This window comes from Zophobas morio, unplaced genomic scaffold, assembly GCF_036711695.1.
Source record: "Zophobas morio isolate AGI-343-1 ecotype UQ-CSIRO unplaced genomic scaffold, CSIRO_AGI_Zmor_V1 ptg000023l, whole genome shotgun sequence".
Taxonomy (NCBI): domain Eukaryota; kingdom Metazoa; phylum Arthropoda; class Insecta; order Coleoptera; family Tenebrionidae; genus Zophobas; species Zophobas morio.
The window spans coordinates 5,884,411-5,905,740 of record NW_026972128.1 but is presented as its reverse complement, the minus strand read 5'-3'; the positions used below and the strand labels follow the sequence as shown (position 1 = coordinate 5,905,740).

At 33.0% G+C, this 21,330-nt stretch overlaps 2 protein-coding genes across 2 annotated transcripts in view; one reads left to right on the top strand and one right to left on the bottom strand.

Moving 5' to 3' along the window:
- LOC135134670 (protein toll-like) overlaps positions 1-21,330 on the top strand; it is a 348,414-nt gene that overhangs the window by 292,199 nt on the left and 34,885 nt on the right. The window lies entirely within an intron of this gene.
- LOC135134007 (protein toll-like) lies at positions 12,616-18,325 on the bottom strand. The gene is made up of 5 exons (XM_064062574.1): positions 18,314-18,325; positions 14,185-15,612; positions 13,548-14,132; positions 13,338-13,499; positions 12,616-13,284 (listed from the first exon to the last, which is right to left on the bottom strand). The coding sequence occupies exons 1-5, from the start codon at positions 18,323-18,325 to the stop codon at positions 12,616-12,618; spliced, it is 2,856 nt and encodes a 951-aa protein (XP_063918644.1).

The window sequence follows — 21,330 nt, the reverse complement described above, 5'->3', positions numbered from 1 at the left end:
TTTATTGCATTTCAGTTTATATACTCCGTTGTTATCCATTTTCTTGACTTTATTTTTGTTGTTAGTTAACTGTGGTAGTTTGTTTTCAATTTTGAAGGCAACGTTCAGATTGTTTTGTTTTAGTATTCTTCCAATTTTTAGCGATGTGTTTCCGATGTATGGGATACTGATGTTTTGTAACTTGGATTGCTGTGAGATGTTATTGTTGGAGTTTGGTTCCTCTTTGTTTTCCTTTCTTCCGTTGGTATGTTTTTTTGGTGATGATTTTTTCAATTATGCCCGTATTATTATGTGCTAGTTGTTTAAGAATTTGTTTTTCTCTGGTTATTTATTCTTCCTTTAGTGGGCCTTAAAATTAATCTGTTCGAAGTTATCCATGAATATGTCTGCTATGACTGGAGCTACAAGGGATCCCATACTTAATCCATCCTGTTGTCTATATATTGTATCATTAAATTGAAAAAAAAATTGTTTTCTGTCAACTCTTTAGTAGTTTCTTCAATTGGGATTTGGTTATATAGGTTTGTGAGCTCGAATGACACAAGCTTGCTCTCATCTTTTAGTTTGAAATCTTTTAAATTACTGATCAATTCTTCTCTGTTGTTTATTCCATGCTTCGGTTTGATTTTTATTACGTTTCTCAGTATGCCATTTATCCATTTGCTCAGATTTGAGGCTGGGCTATCAATGCTTGAGACTAAGGAACGAATGGGTGTTCCCATTTTGTGGATCTTTGGTTGTTCATAGAGTTTTGGCATTTTCAGGTTCATTAGGGCGAAAGATTTGTTGATTTAGTTCTTTTATCTTGGTTTTGCATTTATGGATGACCTTTTTGATTTTTGTCGTGTAACTATTTATTGGGTGTCAACTTTTGATCTTAGTAAGGATATTAATTTGGATACCTTATTACAAGAACCACTAGTCTGTCTCTAAAGGTTGATCTGCAAATTTGTTTCATGCCGTAAACGCGGAGTGTTTCGGTTAAGAGAACAACTATTAACTTTGAAACAATAAGCCAGTGGAAACAGAAAGAAATTGGAAAGTTCCAAGTTGTTGTATTTCGATGTAAAACTGGCATCTCTTCAACTACTATCGAACAAAATATTGTCACCACTATTGCTAAAATGTTTTCCAAAAAGCCTTGGATAAGTGGTAGAATTTAATACCGGTAGTTATAGGTGCATTACTCTCACTTCCGTAGTTGTTAAAATTATGGAATCATCTACGATCAGTTGATCAAATTTTCGCTAAATCTTTCTTTGGTACCACCACAGCAGTATGGCTTCTTACCTGACAAATTTCTTCAATCGAATTTTGTATGTTGCTTGTCAGACTGAATCGAAGAGGTTGATTTTCAGAGCTCTGTAGATGTTTTGTATTTGGATTTTTCTAAAAAGGCCTTCGATCGCGTTCCTGGCCGTCGCCGTCGTATGTTGGTTAAACTCCAACATCTTCGGATATCAGGAAGCTTTGGCTCAAGATTAATTTGTTTCTCAATAATCGTGCATTTCGTGTCAAAGTGAACAATTTTTTCAGTTGGCTAGTTGACAGTTGAGTCGGGTTCCACAGGGTTCCGTCTTGGGTCATTTGCTTTTCACATCATAAAAACTGATCTAAGTAACATAATCAAACAAAAGTTCTAATGCTGTGTTTTTAAAAGAAGATCTTGTTGCAGTCTCTAAATAGTCTGTTCACTATCTGCCTCCTCCCAATTAAAATTGATAAATGTAGCCTGCGAAAGTTTCGTACGGTATTAATGGTTACTGACGTGGCTAAAAATAACGAATCTAAGGTCTGGGAGTATTAGTTACTTTTGATTTTCCTTGGGCAAATCACATTGTTCATGTCAGCAAAAATACTAATTCTATGTTATTTTTTCTGAGTAAGGTTTTTTATAAAGCTAACCCCATGGTGTTCTTGAACTTGTGCAAAAGTCCACCTGGACTCCTGTTCTTACTACTCACAATTTTGAGGTAACGTCATCACATTATTATTTGGAATGATTAGACTCATTTTAGATAGCGTGTTACCATCTAAATGATAGTCCTAAAATACACATAAAATTTGACAACAATTGGCCTAGTAGTGTACAAGATTATCGGTGTACTAAAAAATGATACAGACGACATACGAGAAACGACAGCCAGCCACACGGAAACGGGACACCTATTATTTCATACTCTAGGGATTTTGAAACGTCAAGAAGACATGAAAGTAGCCATTCACGGGATGGACCCTATTACAATACACCCTTAGTGTAGGTTCGGTAAGTAAAAAAGCAAAACTCCAGGAGACGATCGAATTGCAAAAGACCTTCTAAAGAAAAATATACTGAAAAATGCTTTTACAACTATTTGTAAGTTTGGAAAAAGGAACATTTTTCTGAACAACGGGTAATATTAAAAACATCAAAATGTCCTAATAATATTATTTGAGATTGATCATCATCATCTACTCTTTACAGATTACATACAGGCTGATTTAGTGTAAATGGCCAAAATACATTTTTCTTCTGTTCCTTGATTCATAGTACTTAGAATTTAAAGAATATCATTAATCCAAGTTTGAATTCTTATATCACCATCAATTTTGAGTAGTTGAAAATTATTTCCAAAAATGCCAAGATTTCATTTACTAACACCAGGAAAACGGACATTATCTTCAGTTATGGAGAGTATCAAAAAAATGCTTTAATAGAGGAAAATTTGTAGTCCAGAGACATCCAACAAATGAAATTTTCAAAAGATTTGAAATGAAATTACAAACGATTGGCCTGTGAGTAAACGGAGAATTATTTTAACCACTATACATTTGGCCAACGAGATCCGGGTTTTGGAGACTCTTTTAGAAAATCCTTACATTGGGCAACGGGCAATTGTCAATCTTCTGGTTGTCGAATGTTAAAGGTTAACACCTATATCACATGGAGTTAGTTCATGAACTACGAGGGACTGACTTTCCCCGAAGATTAGCATTTTGCAATTTTGTTCTGGAACATCTGCTAAGTGATCTCAATTTTATCAGGAGTATTTTATTTAGTGATGAGGCCAAATTTATAAACAATGGAAAACACAATTTACATTAGTATGCACAAGAAAATCCTCGATGACACTTTGTTTTGACGTTTTCAAAACCACATTATTCGTGGATTTGTGATATTTGTGAAATTATATTGTGAATCAAGGAATAAATGAATAATGTATTTCCGGTTGCCTCTAACCACAAATTATATTAGTCATGTAGACCGAATCACCTTGTATATGGATATCCTGAAAAAAAAAGCTACAAAACATGAATTTCTTTAAAAATTAGTCTGAGGATTTAGACAAAACAGTTCTGACTTCTCAAGTATAGTCCACCAAATCCAGCTTCATTTGCTCAGTAAAAAAGAGTTGTCGTAACCTATAAGTCAGTCGATCCCGCGATTTTCGTGTTAATAATTCATTGATAATTCAACATTTTTACGATACAACCACCAACTTCACTGTACGTCTGTGTTGTTATTAGTATTTATTATATTATTTGCTAAAATCTAAAAGCTTGGAGTAAAAAAGGAAGACAGATTCATAAACCACAAGTATAGTATGTTATTTTATACAATTTAAACGGTGTTTACTAAACGAAATTTTGAGGGGTGGTCATCAAATTGTTGGTAGAGATTATTAATTAAATTTTGGTTAACCTTTAACCATCTGCATGATATTCCTAATATACCTACAAAATTTGACAACAATCTGTCCAATAAAAATCTACACAGACGATAGACGACACATAAACAGACGGACAGAAACGGAAGACCAATTTTTTAAGGGTGGAAAAAACATGAAAGTAGCCAATCGGCCTATGGATCATTTTACAATACCCCCTTTTCTTACGCTAGGGAAGTAAATTACAGATAATATCACAAAACGTGGCCCATGATAGAACTTCAATAAACTGCACTACGACGGGTCATGAACATCTTCCTCTTCTATTACTAGAAAATATTATTACACAATTTTGTCCTTTTTTTTAGGAAAATCTGGATGCTAAAAGTAAAACTCAAAGCAGATTCATAGCCACAAGTACTAAACGGTATATGTTTGACAAAATTTAAATAGGATTTCCGTTATAAAATTTTTACGCAAAATTGAGGATAATTTAGACAGCGTTTTAGCATCTATACAAGATTTTTAATACACATACAAAATTTGACAACAAGTGGTTCGGTATTTCCGGAAGCTGTCTCTCTATAAAAATTGACACAGACCATAGACAGACGGAAATGGAAAACCTATTTTTTCATACACTAGGGGTCTTGAAACGTTGAAAAAACATGAAAGTAACTATTCCGGATGGCCACTTTTAGAGTACGTCCTTAGATTAAAGTCGAGAAGTGAAAATGGTACAACGAGATGATGCTGATGCCAAATTTTGCAAGATAAAAGGGTTTTTGAGGAATTTGATACAAAAATTGGGGTTAGGGAATGTTTTACATCATGTAATGAAAAAAACAAGAAACCCAATGCAAAGGAGCATAAAATGAAATTCCAATCATACACTGAAACATTTTAATGTTGCTGATCAACTCTGTTGCCCCATAGAAAAAAAAATGCAATCAAAATTAACTACTTTTAATAGACTCAGCCATAGAAACAAAATTAAAATGACTAAATGCTCAAGTGAAGGTGTTTATATAGGTATGACTGAAAAAATGGAATGCTCAAAGGTATCGATTAAGAGGCAACAAAAACTAGCCGCGTATTTTTGATAGTGAGCAAAATATGGCGTGCAAGTTATACCACAATGCGAACGAAGCTGAAGATTTTCAGTTCGATTATTATTATGACAACCTCGAGTTGGATATTCAAAGCGCTGACAGCTCTTCCGACTGATCGAATTTTGCCTTTGATTTTGTTGTCGACAGTTTGTACGATTTTCATAGTTACGGGCAATAACGACAATGGCCAAGTATAAGCTACAAGTTTGCAAAAATACATGTTTGACGACCAACGTACGAACTTGGTGGCCTAGAACAATTTCAAACAAGGAATATGGAAAAGACAAAATAAGTTTCCTAGTAAATAAAATTAGAATTATAACTGCTATATTTATGGTCAAGTTCGACAAAAGTTTATTTAATGGCCGCCAAAAATGATGAGGACTCTTATCATGCAAGAAAATATGGAATATTAATCAAAATAGTAATAATATAATTAATTCTGGCAGACGTAAAAACATATGTGGGACAACTTGAAAGTGTCATGTTGATTATGACCACGATTTTTTGAAGAACCTCCAGTAAAAGTAAAAAAAAAATACAATTTGTACCGTTTCCGTAGTGGCAAATATAATCTTCGGAGCTCTCCTTATTTAAATTAATCAAATCTACTTTATGATCCAAGTATATTAATTCATTTACATGTAATTTATCTAGACTACGTACTTTAAATCATGTGCCTCAAACATTTCAATACAGTCAAGTGTCTATAATATTTCCCGTGTTAGCATTTTCTGTCTCTCTACAAATGAATCTTCTTTTCAAGTCTCATTTCCCGAAAGCCGTCGTCGCCAATCGTGAATTATTACACGCCAGATCGGAATCGATAGCTCCCTAGATGTCGAATTTAATGAGATTTCGTATAGACCACTTAAAATATTGGGAATTAATACATGAGGATAACTTGAGACTGTTAAATGGGAATTTTGATACTGTTTGTACCGTTCGCGACATCTGTGAAAGCACGTCGACACTATGAACACCTGAAGTGGGCTAAGCATTTAAAACGAGATAAATTACATTGCATGTTAGCTAGTTACATTTAATTTATACTTCAATAATTACCAAATTAAATTTATTATGGACTTTTAACAATTTAATAACTGCTCGTGGTTTTTTTTGAGAGCGAGTTAAACATAATGTGTGATAAAAGTAAAAGTGTGTAGGCAAACTTAAAAATGGTCATTAGCTAAAAAGTACGTTATTACGTAAAACTAGGTGCCGTAGATGTATATTAAAATAAATTTTGTTATTAATAACTGTCCATATTTTCTTCTAATAACAGTAGAAAGTATGTATTTTATTAGCAATTAAGAGAAATTACGCTTGTACTGATTTCCATAATTTTAATATAATAACGCGAAACTAAATAATCGACAGTTGTTTAAACAATTATGATGATGTCACTTGGCTTCAAAAAAATAATAATTATTTCCTTAAACTAAGCATTAAAACGAAAATGATCCAACCGAGGAACATCTTTTTTATTTCGCTAGTTGCGTATTCGAGGGGCAAATAAAATCATTCAACAGCATTAACTTGGCTAAAACAGCCCCATTAAAAATGCATATTGTCGATCGGTGGTGATTTTTTAGTCCGACTTGGAACTCCGGCCTCGCCGGATCTGTACAATAACTAACGATTCGGCCCGGGGTAATTAATGCGATTTTAACCATTGACAGCTTTATGTTAACAATCTAAATACAGGACGAGCTGCGTGTAAATAGAAATTTATGTGTTATGAATAATTTAGAATGGAAAAAGTCGGCCTGTTTGCGAGTATAACTCATCCAAATTGGCGATTATAAATACGCGCCGAATATAAATACTCGCCCATTGTCTCGACCACACACCGAGCACTATCTTATTGGTAGTATGTGACTGTTTAGTGAGAGGACTTATAAAGCTCTAAGCTCCCCCGCACTTGGAAGCTTGTTTATTGAAGACGTCATGTCGTCTACTAGCTACTGCACTATTAATTAGTATACTCGTACTTTATTGTTTCTGGTTAGGAAGAACCCCAACCGGGCATTTAAAAAGATATACGCCCATAATAATAGAAAATAATGACCATTTTTAAATTATTTTCTGAAACGGGAAAATGGTAATTTATAATCAACATTTTAAGCACGACTAATTTTTTTAATTATTTTATCTCATTAGGTGGGCTCGTTACATAGTCTTCAGATTTTTGCAAATCAGCGAAAATCTTTTTTTAACTATGAACAAATCAATTTGTTAATTATGTTTAATTACGTACCTTTATCAGCAAAATGTTAAAAAATGGATCAAGACTTTTCAATTAAGAATACTAATTTTACCATCACTGATGATTTATGGTATTAGAGTTATCTATTAATGTGCGGTGCGAAAAAGAGATAAACACACAGTTAAAGAAATAGAGCCAGTAATTAATATAAATTATTACCACTTACAATAATTTATTCAGATAATTCTGGCAATACGTCTTTATAATAATTACATAAATACTGAAAACATTTAATTAACCAATTACTTATTGAATTTATTTATTTTTATTGATTATTTTTCTCCCAAGAATATTTTTTAAAGTGGTCTACATGCGTCACTAAAATAAAACACAAAGTGCATATTATATCATAATTAGAACGTTTAGTAAACACTATTCATTTTATTCCCTGTATTAAATAAAATTATCTTGTCAAGTTGTCTGGTAAGTACGATGAAATATGGAACATAAATTTTATGATTGATTTTTTTTATTCTCGGAACATTCGTCTAATAATACCACGACACGTTTTATGTAAGATGATTTAAGTTAAGTATATTTTCACAGACACACTTGACATTTTTAAAATGTGCATTAACGTTGTAAAAAATTAGTGAAGATTAAATCAAGGGTTATCCTAATCCAAGGAGTTGTAATAAAAGCAAAAGATTACGAATTATTGGTGCTACGATTATGTTTTTATCAAATCTCACAACCGTAAGGTAGGTCAGGGTGTTGCTAGGATCAGCTGTAAATATGTAAAATCATAAAAATGTTATTGTATTATTTATATAGCACATTTTCAAGAGATTATATGTATCTGTCTAAATCTTTTGTACTGACGGACAATAAAAATAGTAATTTTTTGGATTAAGCGAAGATAATTATCACGCCCAGGTGGTCTGACCTGTAATACCCAATATTTTTAAGCTAATGTTTATTACTGTATAGTAAAAATTTGCATACTACGACATTACACTTGTCAGAATTTTTTACACTTTATAACACTGGACTTAATTTAAAAAAAATCATATTTGTCTTTAAAATATTGCAGCAATAAATAATAATAAACAAGATGTTTCGTCTCAATTAATCGATATAAGAATTAACAAACAAAGAGAAAACAGAATAAGTCACTTGCTGTATATGGATGACATAAAAATATATGCAAGTACACAAAATCAGTTAACAAACCTATTAAATCTGACTGAACAGTTTTCCGGTGATATTGGTATGTCTTTTGGTATTGAGAAATGTAAGACCCAAGCAATCAGAAAAGGCGTCCAACACCAAGTACCACATATAACCCAGAATAACGAAATAATCGAAGCCCAAGAACGAAACGATACATACAAATATCTGGGTTTCTGTCAATCATCCCACATCAATCATACCAAAACGAAAACACAGTTGAAAGATCAGTACCTAGCGAGATTAAAATTAATATTGAAGACACAGTTAAATGGAAAAAATTTAATGAAAGCAGTAAATACATTCTGCGTTCCACTGCTAACATATTCTTTTGGAGTCATTAAATGGTCCAAAACTGATCTTGAAAATTTAAACATCGCAACAAGGAAAATCTTCACACAGTATAGAAGGCATCATCCAAAATCGTCAATTGAAAGATTCTCATTACCAAGACAGAATGGAGGAAGGGGTTTCCAGAACCTAGAAAACTTATGTCAGAGACAAATCTCAGATTTGAAGAAGTATTTCTTGAAACGAGCGGAAAGAAATGAAATGTTTCGCACCATCACAAGAGCAGATTTGAACCACACACCCTTAAATTTGTCGAGCACCGAAGAAATCCACACCCCCCACACAATAGACAAAATAATAAGTGGGCTAAAACAAAAACAACTACATGGAAAATTCTACAAAGACTTAGAAGAAACTCATGTCAATAAGAAGATGTCACTGATTTGGTTAAAAACATCAGGTTTGTATGCCGAAACAGAAGGATTTGTATTTGCTATTCAAGACCAAGTAATCAATACCAAGAATTACAAAAAATACATCATCAAAGATCCGAACATAAAAAACGACTGCTGTCGTCTCTGCAAAGCAAAACCTGAAACGATCCAGCACATAATCTCTTCTTGCAGCATCCTAGCACAAACTGACTACAAAGCTAGACACGACAACGTCGCCAAAATCATCCACAAAGAATTAGCAACACTTATGAACTTAATCGAAGATACGACACCGTATTACACTTACATTCCATCTCCGTTCCTTGAAAATAACAAATACAAATTATACTGGGATCGCACAATACTTACAGATTTAAACATTACAGCTAACAGACCAGACATCATACTTATCAAAAAACACACGAACGAAGCCATTCTCATTGACATTGCTGTTCCTAACACAAACAACATTATTCAAACATACCACACCAAGATTTCAAAATATCTACAATTATCGATAGAAATGAAATCCATGTTGAATCTTAAAAAAATTTCAATTCTACCCCTAGTTATCTCTAATGTAGGTGTAGTTCCAAATAGCTTAGTTGAGAATTTAAAGTCTTTGCATTTGAATGATTCAATAATTATCAAAATTCAAAAAGCTGTTTTGTTAGGAACATGTCATATTGTTCGTAAGTTTCTTGAACAGTCTGATCATGTTAGTCAGATTAGATTAGCACCAGTAGGTCAGAGTAGTGTAGGTCACTTTTCATGTGATGCGCGGATAAATGATCGGTAGTTACGCTAGACTTTTGGGGATGGGGTGAGATTAGAGAATAATAGCAGACTAATTTGTATGCTGTAATTCTAGAATCTCGAAAGTTGTTCTGTTAATTTAATCAATGCATATCATTACTTGGTCTTAGTACCCGTAATGATAGAAGTCTTGCCTGAATGCCGGTCATTTCCGGGTCAGTGGTGGGTCCTAATAATAATATAAAACTATTTTTAAAACTAAATATATAGTTGCGAACTGTGTTGCAATAAGTAATTATTCTTAACATGGATTTAACTAGATTTCTCTAATTAGGGTCTTAAGAAGTAAATTTTCAGTTAAAATTTAGTCGCAAAAATGTTATTATTGTTGTAAACTTCCTGTTAGCGAATTAAAGGAACAATAATTTTTCCACGCCCAGAAACAGTTAAAAAGAGAAGTCCCATTTAAAAGGAAAAGTCGTTTTCCTTTCCGGTGAAACCGAAAGTGCTTCCATTAATTATGTAATGTTGCTAAACAAACTTTATTATGAAGATTTTATGTTGCCTATTTTGTTTCTTAGGTACAGCCGTAATTTTTTAGGTAGCCGAGAAAATCATTTAGGATGAAATAAAATCTGTACATTTTTAAGTTTATTTCCCGAGGGTAAGCTAAAGAAGTATTATAATAGGGTCTATCGGCGACTGGTTACTTTCATGTTTTCTAGACGTTTCATGACTGTTTGAGGTCTGCTGTCTGTCGCCTGTCTGTGTCGACAGCATTTACTTTCTGAGATAGTGACTTTTTTTAATCAAATTGGACGCTCAATTTAGACGTACGTTAAGCTCACATGATCACTCCATCTAATTGGTAAACGAACTATAGAACACAGTGAAACGTTTTTCTTTTCTTATACTTACTATAAATCATTTAGTAAAGATCTGTAAGGACGAAATACGTCCATGTTTCCCGTTTACCATGCAAAGAATTGGAAATAATATTTATTATGAATCAAAAAAGGAACAAAAATAACAACTAATGTCTAATTTTTTCTATTTCATGTTTTCTTGTTATTCCACAAAGTGCATAGAATGTACATAGTACAAATGTTTTGATAAAAAAGGACAGTTGTTCGAAAGAAAATCTTTGTAGTACCGATATTAAACATGAGCATGTCGTCGCATCTGCAACTTTGGAGCTTAATAACAACCCCATTGTCGCAAATGTCGGCGAGGTGGGGTCACTGCGAAGTCCAATAATTGAAAAGTCAAAAGCCACGTATTTCGAAGACGCGTGTTGGCTCAAGTCCTCGGGGTGTTCCTCCAACTCCCCAAATCCCCCCAGTCCAATAATGCCGTGAGTTTATTGCTCGTACGTTGCGCACTGTCCAGACTTACGTGTGCGCCTGTTATACATATTTTATGCACTTTTGCATTATCATTTAAAGTACGAGGTCGGTCTCTAAATAATGCAGTTGCATTTCACTGCACTCTCTAACAATCTAGCAGTTGACCACCTCGCCGTCTACCTGAGCTGACGCGCGTCTTCCTGTCTCCGGCAAACTCAATTTGCGCATTAAAAATTAACCAGAATACACATACAAAAGCAAACGGTCGCTTTTTAAACGATGAGTTAGTTAAAAGCGTCTAGACGACGAAGCCATGCAAGTTTTATGCAGAAAAAAGGGAGGAAAAAGGTTCAGCTACCTATAAATAATAACGCGCGAATAAATCGAAGCCTCTATAATGAGTCTTAGTAGCACCAATCAGGATTTCTGGTTTTGGATAATAGCTGCTCCTCCAGACACGTAACCCATCACGGGTACAAATCAAAAACGAGCAGCCCTGAGCTTCTTGATTGTTTCAAGGTCTTCCCCATCATCAATCATAAAATTGTTTTACCTAACATCGAAATGTGCACCTACTATGGCTCTAATTATACTTTTGTGTCCGTTACTCGCTTTCGTTTTTTCTAATGTTGGTATGTCTGCTATTACGATGGTTCAGTAGTCATTATGTTACCCATTATTATAGAAAACGCATCTATCAAAAGCTTTCAGTTAAAATAAACACTCTAACCTTCGCGTTTGCTCGACCGCCACCTTTTCCCCAACTCCGACTCCAGATTTCTCAATTTAATTAATCTAAAAAATGTGTGAATGCTCATTTTCGCACTTTTTTACGTTCATTTTAATGTTAATTACCGCCAGATGTTTATGGTATTAACACTAATTCTAGATCGTTGCGAAATAATTTATTACAAAAAGAACCGTTTCGATACCTTACGAATAATAATTACGCCTGAAAAGTCAAATGTGTTCATTAATGATGTATGCGAAATGAGATGTCAATTTTTTTGTTTCGGTAATAAATTTCGTGTTTCTGGATATCTTGTATGCAAATTTAACCAACATTTCTTATTCATGTCACACTAACAAAATATTTAATTTGATTTATAATGGGCTAATGCTGCCTAATGAAGAGAAAGGTGTTAGAAAAAATATAAAACGGACATAAATATCCCAAAAAGCTTTACATTGCGGTTTTGTAATGTAACGTTTTGTTGATCGGTCACAATGATGTAATTTATTACGATATGTGAGACCTGTGTGTACGACACAAATCGAGTGAAATGGAATAAATTAAAAAAACACTATTTTCAATTATTACAAAATAATTAATTACTGTTAACAAATTTACGAAATTTTGAATTTTTGTAGAATCATTTAAAATACCACACTGGAAGACAGAAAGCGACACCATGTGACATCTATTGTATGTAAACCATACTATTGCAAAAATGTGTTTACCTTATTTTTACGTGAATTTAACTCAGTCAGAAATATGATAGATTAGATAAAAACAGTGAAAATCACAAATATAAATACGAATTAAAAGAAAAATATTTATTAGAACAAGAAATAATACACTGCACAATCCTAACGATTATTATTTTTATGTGGTAGAGCGTATCGTAATTTGGCCCAAAAGTAAGGTTCCCCCCACGTTAAATACGTATTCGTCTTTAAATATAATTTTAATTCTTCGTCTTCTATTTGTCCCACATCTGTATTGCCATAAATAATTATAATCACTATACATCGTCCAGCGGCCATTGCTTCAGCATGCGCTTGTTTAAATTCAGAAAGTCCCCAAACACTCTCCAAGAAATTCTGCGAAAGAATAATAATCGTTCGTTTCGATTCATTTATAGATTTGACTATATTTGAACTAATCAATTCTCCAGGAGTCCAGTTGCGGAAATCTACACAAAGTTTATAATCTTCTGGTCCTTTCTCTAACTCTGGTATTAAAGTTTCTACAATAAAATCTACGTCTTTGGAGGAGTAGGAGATGAAAGCATCGAAAACTTTATTCCTGTCTAAATCTTCTTCTGCAACCCACCACAAGCATAAGTTTTTAGAAAACATCCAAACTTTTATTGGTTGTTGAAATTTGTAAAATAAGGCAGAGAATACTGCTGGCAATAACAAAAGGGATATTACGACAACAGTAACGATTAGGGTAATATCTTTGCAAAGGTCGTTCTGGTTTAAACTAACAAGAAGAATCGTACTGTTGACACAATAAATTTGCTTGAAATCCATCTAAAAAGTATAAAATTAAAAAGTTTTACTGTTTTTGTTTAATTAAATCTTACGATTTTTGCGTGCTTTCGAACGAAATTTGTCAAAACTTCAGAACCACAGGTACAAATCCAAGGGTTGTGTTTCAAACTGACGTTAACTAAATGAGATGTGTCCAAAGTACGGAGAACATCAGAACTTAGCGCTGACAAATCGTTATGATCAAGTTCTAAAACCTAGAAAAGTCAATTAGTTGTAAGAAAACGGTGAATATAGACTCATACTTTTAATCTCCTGGGTATTCCAGCAATGGTTTTGAGTTTATTGTGGGACATGTAAAGTTTAGTGATCTCATCGTATTTGGTCAGATTTATCAAAACTATGTTGTTATTTGTCACATTTATTTCGATATTACTGAAATTAATCCACCTGAAACTATTCGTCACAATTTTGGGAAACTTTGTCAAATTTCTGTTAGCACAGTCTATAATAACTGATCCGTCGATTGGTCTCCAACTGCACTGACAAATTTTAGGACAACCTGTTTTTCTAGTAAGGTTTTCAAGCGGACAGACCAAAGACCACAATTTTAAAACTTTTGGAGTTTTTTTTCTGAGTATTTTAGGTGTAGCACATGCCACGTTTTCAGTTCTAATGTCAAACTTCATCAACACCTTATCTGACACTTCACCATTAAAATATTTGAATAAGTCGTAATTGTGACAGTCACAATGAAGGGGATTATGCCCTAGACGAAGTATGGAATTATTAGTACCATTCTCACGATCGATATTCTTGAAGCTGACTACAGTTATATTGTTAAATGTTAGATCTATATCCACTCCTCCAGGACCTTCCAAGTAACTGAGCTACAATTTTTAATAATTATTTGAAGAAAATGAAAAGTTGGTGCGTACTTACCGTGACCTTAGTGATGAAATTTCCTCTTAAGTTTAAAGTTTCCAGCATTACTTTGTTATCCAGTGTTATAACTTTTTCAATTTGATCTATAAAATTATAACTGAAATCTACTGCTTCCAGATACACCAAATCCTTGAGTATAGTGTCTTCTCCAGAATACAAATTTCTTGACAAATTAATTATTCTCAAGTAACCATTGTTATAAAAAGCCATTGGATTTATATATTTAATTTTATTCTGCTCAAGATTCAATTCTTCAAGACGAACCAAATCAGAAAACGTATTTTCAGTAATATTTTCAATGACGTTGTGTTGCAAAAAAAGGATTTTTAATTTTATTAAAGAAGTGAACGTATTTTCAACGCCCTTGATTCGATTGTGAGAGATATCAATTGTTTCTAACAAAAAAAGATCTCGGAACAAGTTTTGCGGAATTTCCCTCAGATTATTATTTCTCAGATCGACAATTCTCATCTTTCTTGAATTTTCAAAAATGTTTTCAGAAATATTTCCCAAATTGCAATTCGACATATCTACTTCTTGCAAAAAACTGAAATTAGAAAACAAGTATTCGCCGACAATAAGGTTAGGATTATTTCTTAATATAACAGAGTGCAGGTTTGCAGAAAATCTGAACATATTTGATGAAATAGCATTAATTTTATTTCCTGCTAAACTTAGATTCATCAGTTGTCGTAAATCTTTGAACACATTGTCAGAAAGTGCTTCTATTTCGTTGCCACTTAAGTCTAGAAACTCCAAATCAGAAAGTCGTTGAAAAGAGCATTTGTCTATAAACTTAATGTTATTGCCCCACAAATGCAAATATTGTAATTTTTTGAGAGAACGAAATAAACCGCAAGGTATCTTTTCTATTCTATTATCTGCCAGATCCAACCATTCCAAAACGCGTAATTCTTCAAACAGCTTTGTACTCAGTTGTGTTAGATTATTGTGTCGTAATTCCAGTGCGAATAAATTCGGGGTATTTGTAAAAATGTCTTCCTCTAACACGTTAAATCTATTGTTTCCCAGTTTCAAGTATCTCAAGAACTGAAGATTTTGAAACACTTCCTTTGTCAACTTTTCAGGATTAACTTGATATTCAATTTCGAGTACTATTAGCTTCGTCGTCGAAAACCAATCTAACACCGCTTGAAAACCGTTTTCAGGCGACGGACACGATTTAAACGTCAAAAGGTTGATTTTTTGCAGTTGAATTTTCGGCATTCTGTTGACTTTAAATTTTTCCAAATGGGCACACTGAATAGTGACTTCGTTTGTACGTGTCATCGACATTTCGAAACCACCTCGTTGGTAGTAATCGACTGGACAAAGAAACGTCATTTCCTCTTTTGTTGGTTGAAAACATTTCGTTTCATCGTCGGATTGGGTAACTGTGTATTGCATGGTCAGAAGGGCTAAAATCTGCAAGGTAAAAATAGAATTTCTATAAATTTCGTTTAATGTATTCATACGGAGTGTTTGATTTTGAAGTAAAATTTGAATTTTTAAGAATTAACAAGGTAGGTATTTTAGGTTTCATCTAAATAGAAAAATCTATTTCTACAATTGTTTATAAATTGCATATAATAATTAATTTTTAGTTTACTGACTGACATTCATATAAGATAATTTTTCATGCCTAAACCCTCGTTGGAAGAAAATGCAAGTACACCGATTTGCTTTAGTCATATTGACAAATAATGTTGCGGAGGACTGTTAACAAAGAACAAAAGTACTTAAACATTAATTATGCCGTCAAGTGGGTTATTCATTTTCGCCAACCGACTGCATAACACGTGTTTCTGCAAAGGTTGGATTCTATACAGTTTAAAATACTAACGAATATGCAAAAAAGTTAAATACTTATGATTGTGATTTAAATGTACCTGACTACAGTTTATTTCTTTTCAATAAATTAATAACCACAAAGTTTCAAAAAAAACTAAAGAAACAAGTGCTTAAAAATATTCAAATCATTGATAATAAAATACAATTATTCTTGTAAGTGAAATTTGTTCCTTCTAGGGCCACGTGTCTAGTGCAATTTTTTAAAAATATATATTAAAAAACCTTGTGAGCTTGCGACTTTTCAATAAACAGTTAGTTTAAACTAACAATGTAAATTTATTAGTTTGAACGAGTTATGCTACTTCCAATAATTCAAACTGTCCAAACTTGCAGAACACGTGGTTTTTGTACCTCCATTATCGTGAAAGTGGAAGGGGTACTCTAGTTTTTGGAGAAGATTTAACATTTATGAATGATATTTACATACCAATACAGGAAGTTCCATAGTCACTAAAACAAAATTGTTATCCACACTTCTACGTCACTAATATCACTTGCAACCACTGTAAAGACTTTGAGAAACTTGGGAGTGCAACGGTAATTTTGCCAAGTACTCGTTGCAGGTAGAGAACGCCCGGGAAAGGAGTAGTAAGTACCAACAGGTAGAAAAATAAAAAGCGTTATTAATAAACTGATTCCCACTAACGAAATCTGTAAAAAATATATTTGATTTTATTATCACTTCCTCTAATGCTCGAAATGTTGGCCCACTATATCTATAACGTTTTACACTTTAATAAAGCACAAACTTATCTTTTATTTTATTTTATTTTATGAATATTGATGTACATAAGTGTGTACATCTTAGGATGCATAGGCACTCTGATAACACAACAAAAATAACCTTATAAATTAATTTAACAATAAATAATTAAAAGATATATATTGGTTAAAGTACTTTGTGAGAACAAAAACTATATAAAACCACTGTCAACACCTCACCAACCGTCTTCGCAGTGTTCCTATACTATTTTTTAAATAAAAATCGTGCCATAAATCTGGGGAATAATCATATTGACGATCGGTAAGAACTCATGTGCTGAAATCTCCTTTCATAGTGAAAGATCCATCAATGGCGATGCTTCACATGGAATAAGATGATTGCTAAAAAAGTCAAACTCATCACTAATTAATTGACATTCATCACTAAATTATGCAAAAACTTACTCTTCAGCTTTTGTTTTACATATTTAGTTAATTTTCAAAATAAAATAATTGCTACTATTCTAAAGAACTGCAGAGGAAAGTCAGACTGGCCTGGACACATTTGCAAATTTCACGCTAGTTGAATCTTAGTCCATTGTAATAGTACTAATTTGACCCCTGTTCCGATTAATGCCCGAAAATTGTCACCTTCATCTAAAATAGCAGATCGATTGAAACTGAAATGTACAATTAATAAATCGAGATAGTAATTTATGACTGTAAGCTGGCTGACCAAGACGAACCCTTGGCAAGGGTTTTTCCGTTTGAAACACCGTGGGCGTGCCTACTTCTACAGATAAAGAGCTCATAAAACCTCAAATTCCTCTCTTATTCTCTGCATAATTCGCAGGTAGTAATTTTGCCGTACCCTACCTAAAGACTACCCAAAGTTGTTGCAAGATCTGTCGTATGAACACATTTATTCAAAGTGTGAACACAACGAGGCTGATAAATATGTATCACATTGTGTCACAATATTGCAATTTTATTGTTTTTTTTTACAAAACAAAGTCAACGTGGGTGTAAAACTTATCATTGGTGGGTATATGTTCTAGCTAGTTATAAATAATAACGTTTACAAGTACTGAGTTTAAGTGCTGTGATAAAAAAACAAAAAAAACATTTTGCCAAAATAATATATATATGTAGGTATATTAGAAATTTAAATTTATATGCAACTAAAGAAAAATAAATTTCTTCATGTGTTTTAAATGAATGTGGAACTTCCTTATACATACAAAACGACAAAGTCTGCAAGTGTTTATTTTGAAATTTATTTGAAATAGTTACTGTAGTCAAGGTACAATTAAATTACAACTTAGATTTTGTGAAAACACTGTCACAAAGCAAAGCTAACAAAACGTCTTAACAAGAAAAGCGAAATCCAGCCCTCATTAAAATGTTTCTCCAGTAAATTTTCACTTCGTTTAGACACCTCTATCGTGTACCCAACACTTTTCTATTTCTTCTGAATAATTTATTTCCTCTGGTCGGCGACCCCATTCATTCCTGCGCCGGTGGTGTAACGGAAGGGATAAAGAGAAACGTCAAAATACGCTTCTTCAGGTACCTGGAGAGCCATTTCTTCTTCTCTCGGGGGACCCTCGTAATGGGTTTGCAATGAAACAATTAACTTTAGTTGAGAGGATTAGAATTAAGTCGCCACCTGCTGGGTGTGGAACAATGGCAACATCCTTGCCCTACCGAGAAGGACCGTCGATTCTTTTGCTCCCAGGTACCCAGCTAAAATCTCTTCATTTTCCTCAAAACGCTATGATTTATTGTCGTAGTTTACTTTTGTCGACGGGGTGTCTTTGACTTTCTCCCTTTCAAATACGAGAATGCCTCGTAAAATGCATGAAGTTCGTCCGACGAAGGTGCATTTAAACTCTTGCCCATCCGATTTGGTAATTTATAGCCTCTTTCGGTAGTTCGGTCTGTAACTGTAAAATCAAATAACTCCTTAAATCTTGAGGCAATTATGTAATAACTTTAATTTATTGTTCCTTGCTATAAATCACAATAAACTTTTACGATGATACTGGAATTTAATAAAGATCGACGAGTGCCTATTACTATTACAACAATGCGCATTTATTATTATTATTATTTTGTCGTTTTCACGTAAACAGTTGGAAAATTTCTTTGCAAAAGTGCTTGTTTACAAATACAGCCTCCACCTGGCCCGCATTATCCCAAATTTGGGTTTTGCACCGGCTCGGAATTCTGGAATTATTAATCGAGGCAACGTTGCTGGCGAAAAATGTCAATGGCAAATAAATAATTCCCGAAGCCCTTCCGTGCCATAATTCCGGCTGTGTCCGGCATTGTTTCAGGCGGCTCTTTCAGCACCGTATTGATACCGAAGCGAAATGGAATTACGCTTTCAATTTGAAAGCGAATGCACATGGTGTCCAAACACGGAGCTGAAAACGAGCGAGATGGGCCTTCGACCGATACAATGAATAGCTTAATTACTTTTTTGCAGGGCAAATGATTAATGACGGCACATGTGCTCTCGTTGCAATTATAATCCTCTCTGCTAGAACACCACACGCAGCCCTATCCCACTGTTTACCCGTCTTAATGCGTGTTTTCACTATTCGGATCGCTCATTATGCCCAAAGGGTAGCACTCGAACAAATGGGATTAGTAATTAAACCGCCGGATTCTTACGGAATATCATCGTAAAAGTTTATTGTGATTTATGGGAGGGAACGATAAATTAAAGTTATTACATAATTGCCTCGAGATTTGAGGAGCTATTTAGTTTTTAAGTAGGTTTCAAACGAGAACGAATTTTTATAACCTACACTTCATAAACATCAATAGGCTCATATATAGGGTGGACACTTAATTCCTTCATCAAGTTTCCAAGTTTTTCTTTTTACGCTAGATTCTTTGTGTAAATTTCTACACCAGATTTACTGACTTACAAGATATCAGTTTCTAAACCAAGATCAGATAAGAAACATTTTTAAACGCTACCAAAATCAAGCAAATGTTTTCTAAGAGTCTCTAAATCGGACTTGCTGATCTGTTCCTATAAAAAAATACAATAAGACAATACTTAGTATTGAATGACTATTAATGTCTGTGATTTTTTTGTCACCAATTCAGGATTCATATTCAAAATTGACAAATGTGAACTAACATTTGCTTCAATCACCTGATAAATATTTTATTTTTTCAAAAAACACTTAACGACAATATTTTCAATTTGAAAAAAGCACCGGCTCCATAGATAATAACACTTTATAGTAAGTTGACAGTAAAGAAGAATATTCAGTGCAGGCATACGCCATCTAGTGACACAGAAACAAAGTTGCCATCTTTTACCGCCGCCTTACAAAAATCTAACAACGTTTTTCGTTAGTTATATTTACACTTTGCAAAAAAAAAACACTAAGAAGAATCTAAGGAACATAGTGACTAAACTGCAAAAATCTAAATAAATGTCAAAATTGAATTACTGAGATTCGCGACTTGGAAACTTCCTCAAAATCTTGTAATGTCAGAAAGATGTTCTGCTATTTCATAAAGATCAAGAAAACGTTTAACAGATGATTAATTAGCAATAATTATGAAATAAAATTAAGTAAACGTAGCTGAATTAAAATGTCGTAATATTATCGGTTTTTGTGATATTAATTTTTCAATTATTTTTTTCTCATTTTTAAACAATTCCAAAATTAATTAAGTATGTAAATTCTAAAACCTTACGAGACATCTCATATTTATTTTATAATTATTAAAAATGAATTACAAAAATAAATAACTGTTGTCAGCGTTAGCACGATATTAGAAACTGTTTTTTTAAAACCGACGTTTTGTTTACTAAAAATTTATTATTTCAAGGTTACACAAGAGCGAAATTTATTTTTAATAAAATAAACGTGTGTATTTTAAAAATATTTTGAACGGCGTCGTAATCTGACATGTTCTTCATTAAGAAATACATATAGGTCAAGAACCAAATATTAAATAGCGAAATTAACAATAATAAGATTAATAAATGCCTGACACGTCCAGAATAAAAGAAATTTTTCCGATATTCCACCACTGCTAGTTCTAAACTGCAGTGCTAGAATTAGTCATTTTTTGTGATTTTGTTGTCACAATATCAAAATGTATTAAGGTTGATTTGTAGATAAAATTTTATGTGCTACATATGAGCTACGTTGTAAAGAAATTCTGTTCTCCTATTATAATACTGACTGCAGTGAAGATTTCATTTCCATTTTAAGTTTCTTATACAAAAATATTACAAACGGTAAATAAAAAATCTGAATGCCAAGGGTAAAAACTCAATACGGATTCATAAACCACACATGTAGGAGCATATTATTTTATAAAATTCAAAGAACATTTATTATTTATTAATTTTGATTAACGATTTATCATTTATTTCAAAGTTAAATTGCAAAATATAATTTTGATTTTTTTCCAAAAAATCTGGATGCCTATTGTAAAAACTCAACAAGGATTCTTAAATGTACAAGTATGTAATTCTATAAAATTTAACGACCGTTCGGCAAAATTGTAAAATGACGTCATCAATTCTAGGAGGGTATAAACTAAAAAATT

Excerpts from the sequence above, each read along its gene's own strand:
- LOC135134007 (XM_064062574.1), bottom strand. Across the intron at positions 14,133-14,184 it reads ATTTCATCACTAAGGTCACG|CTCAGTTACTTGGAAGGTCC; the intron begins GTAAGTACGCAC and ends TAAAAATTGTAG. Across the intron at positions 13,285-13,337 it reads TTCGAAAGCACGCAAAAATC|ATGGATTTCAAGCAAATTTA; the intron begins GTAAGATTTAAT and ends TATACTTTTTAG.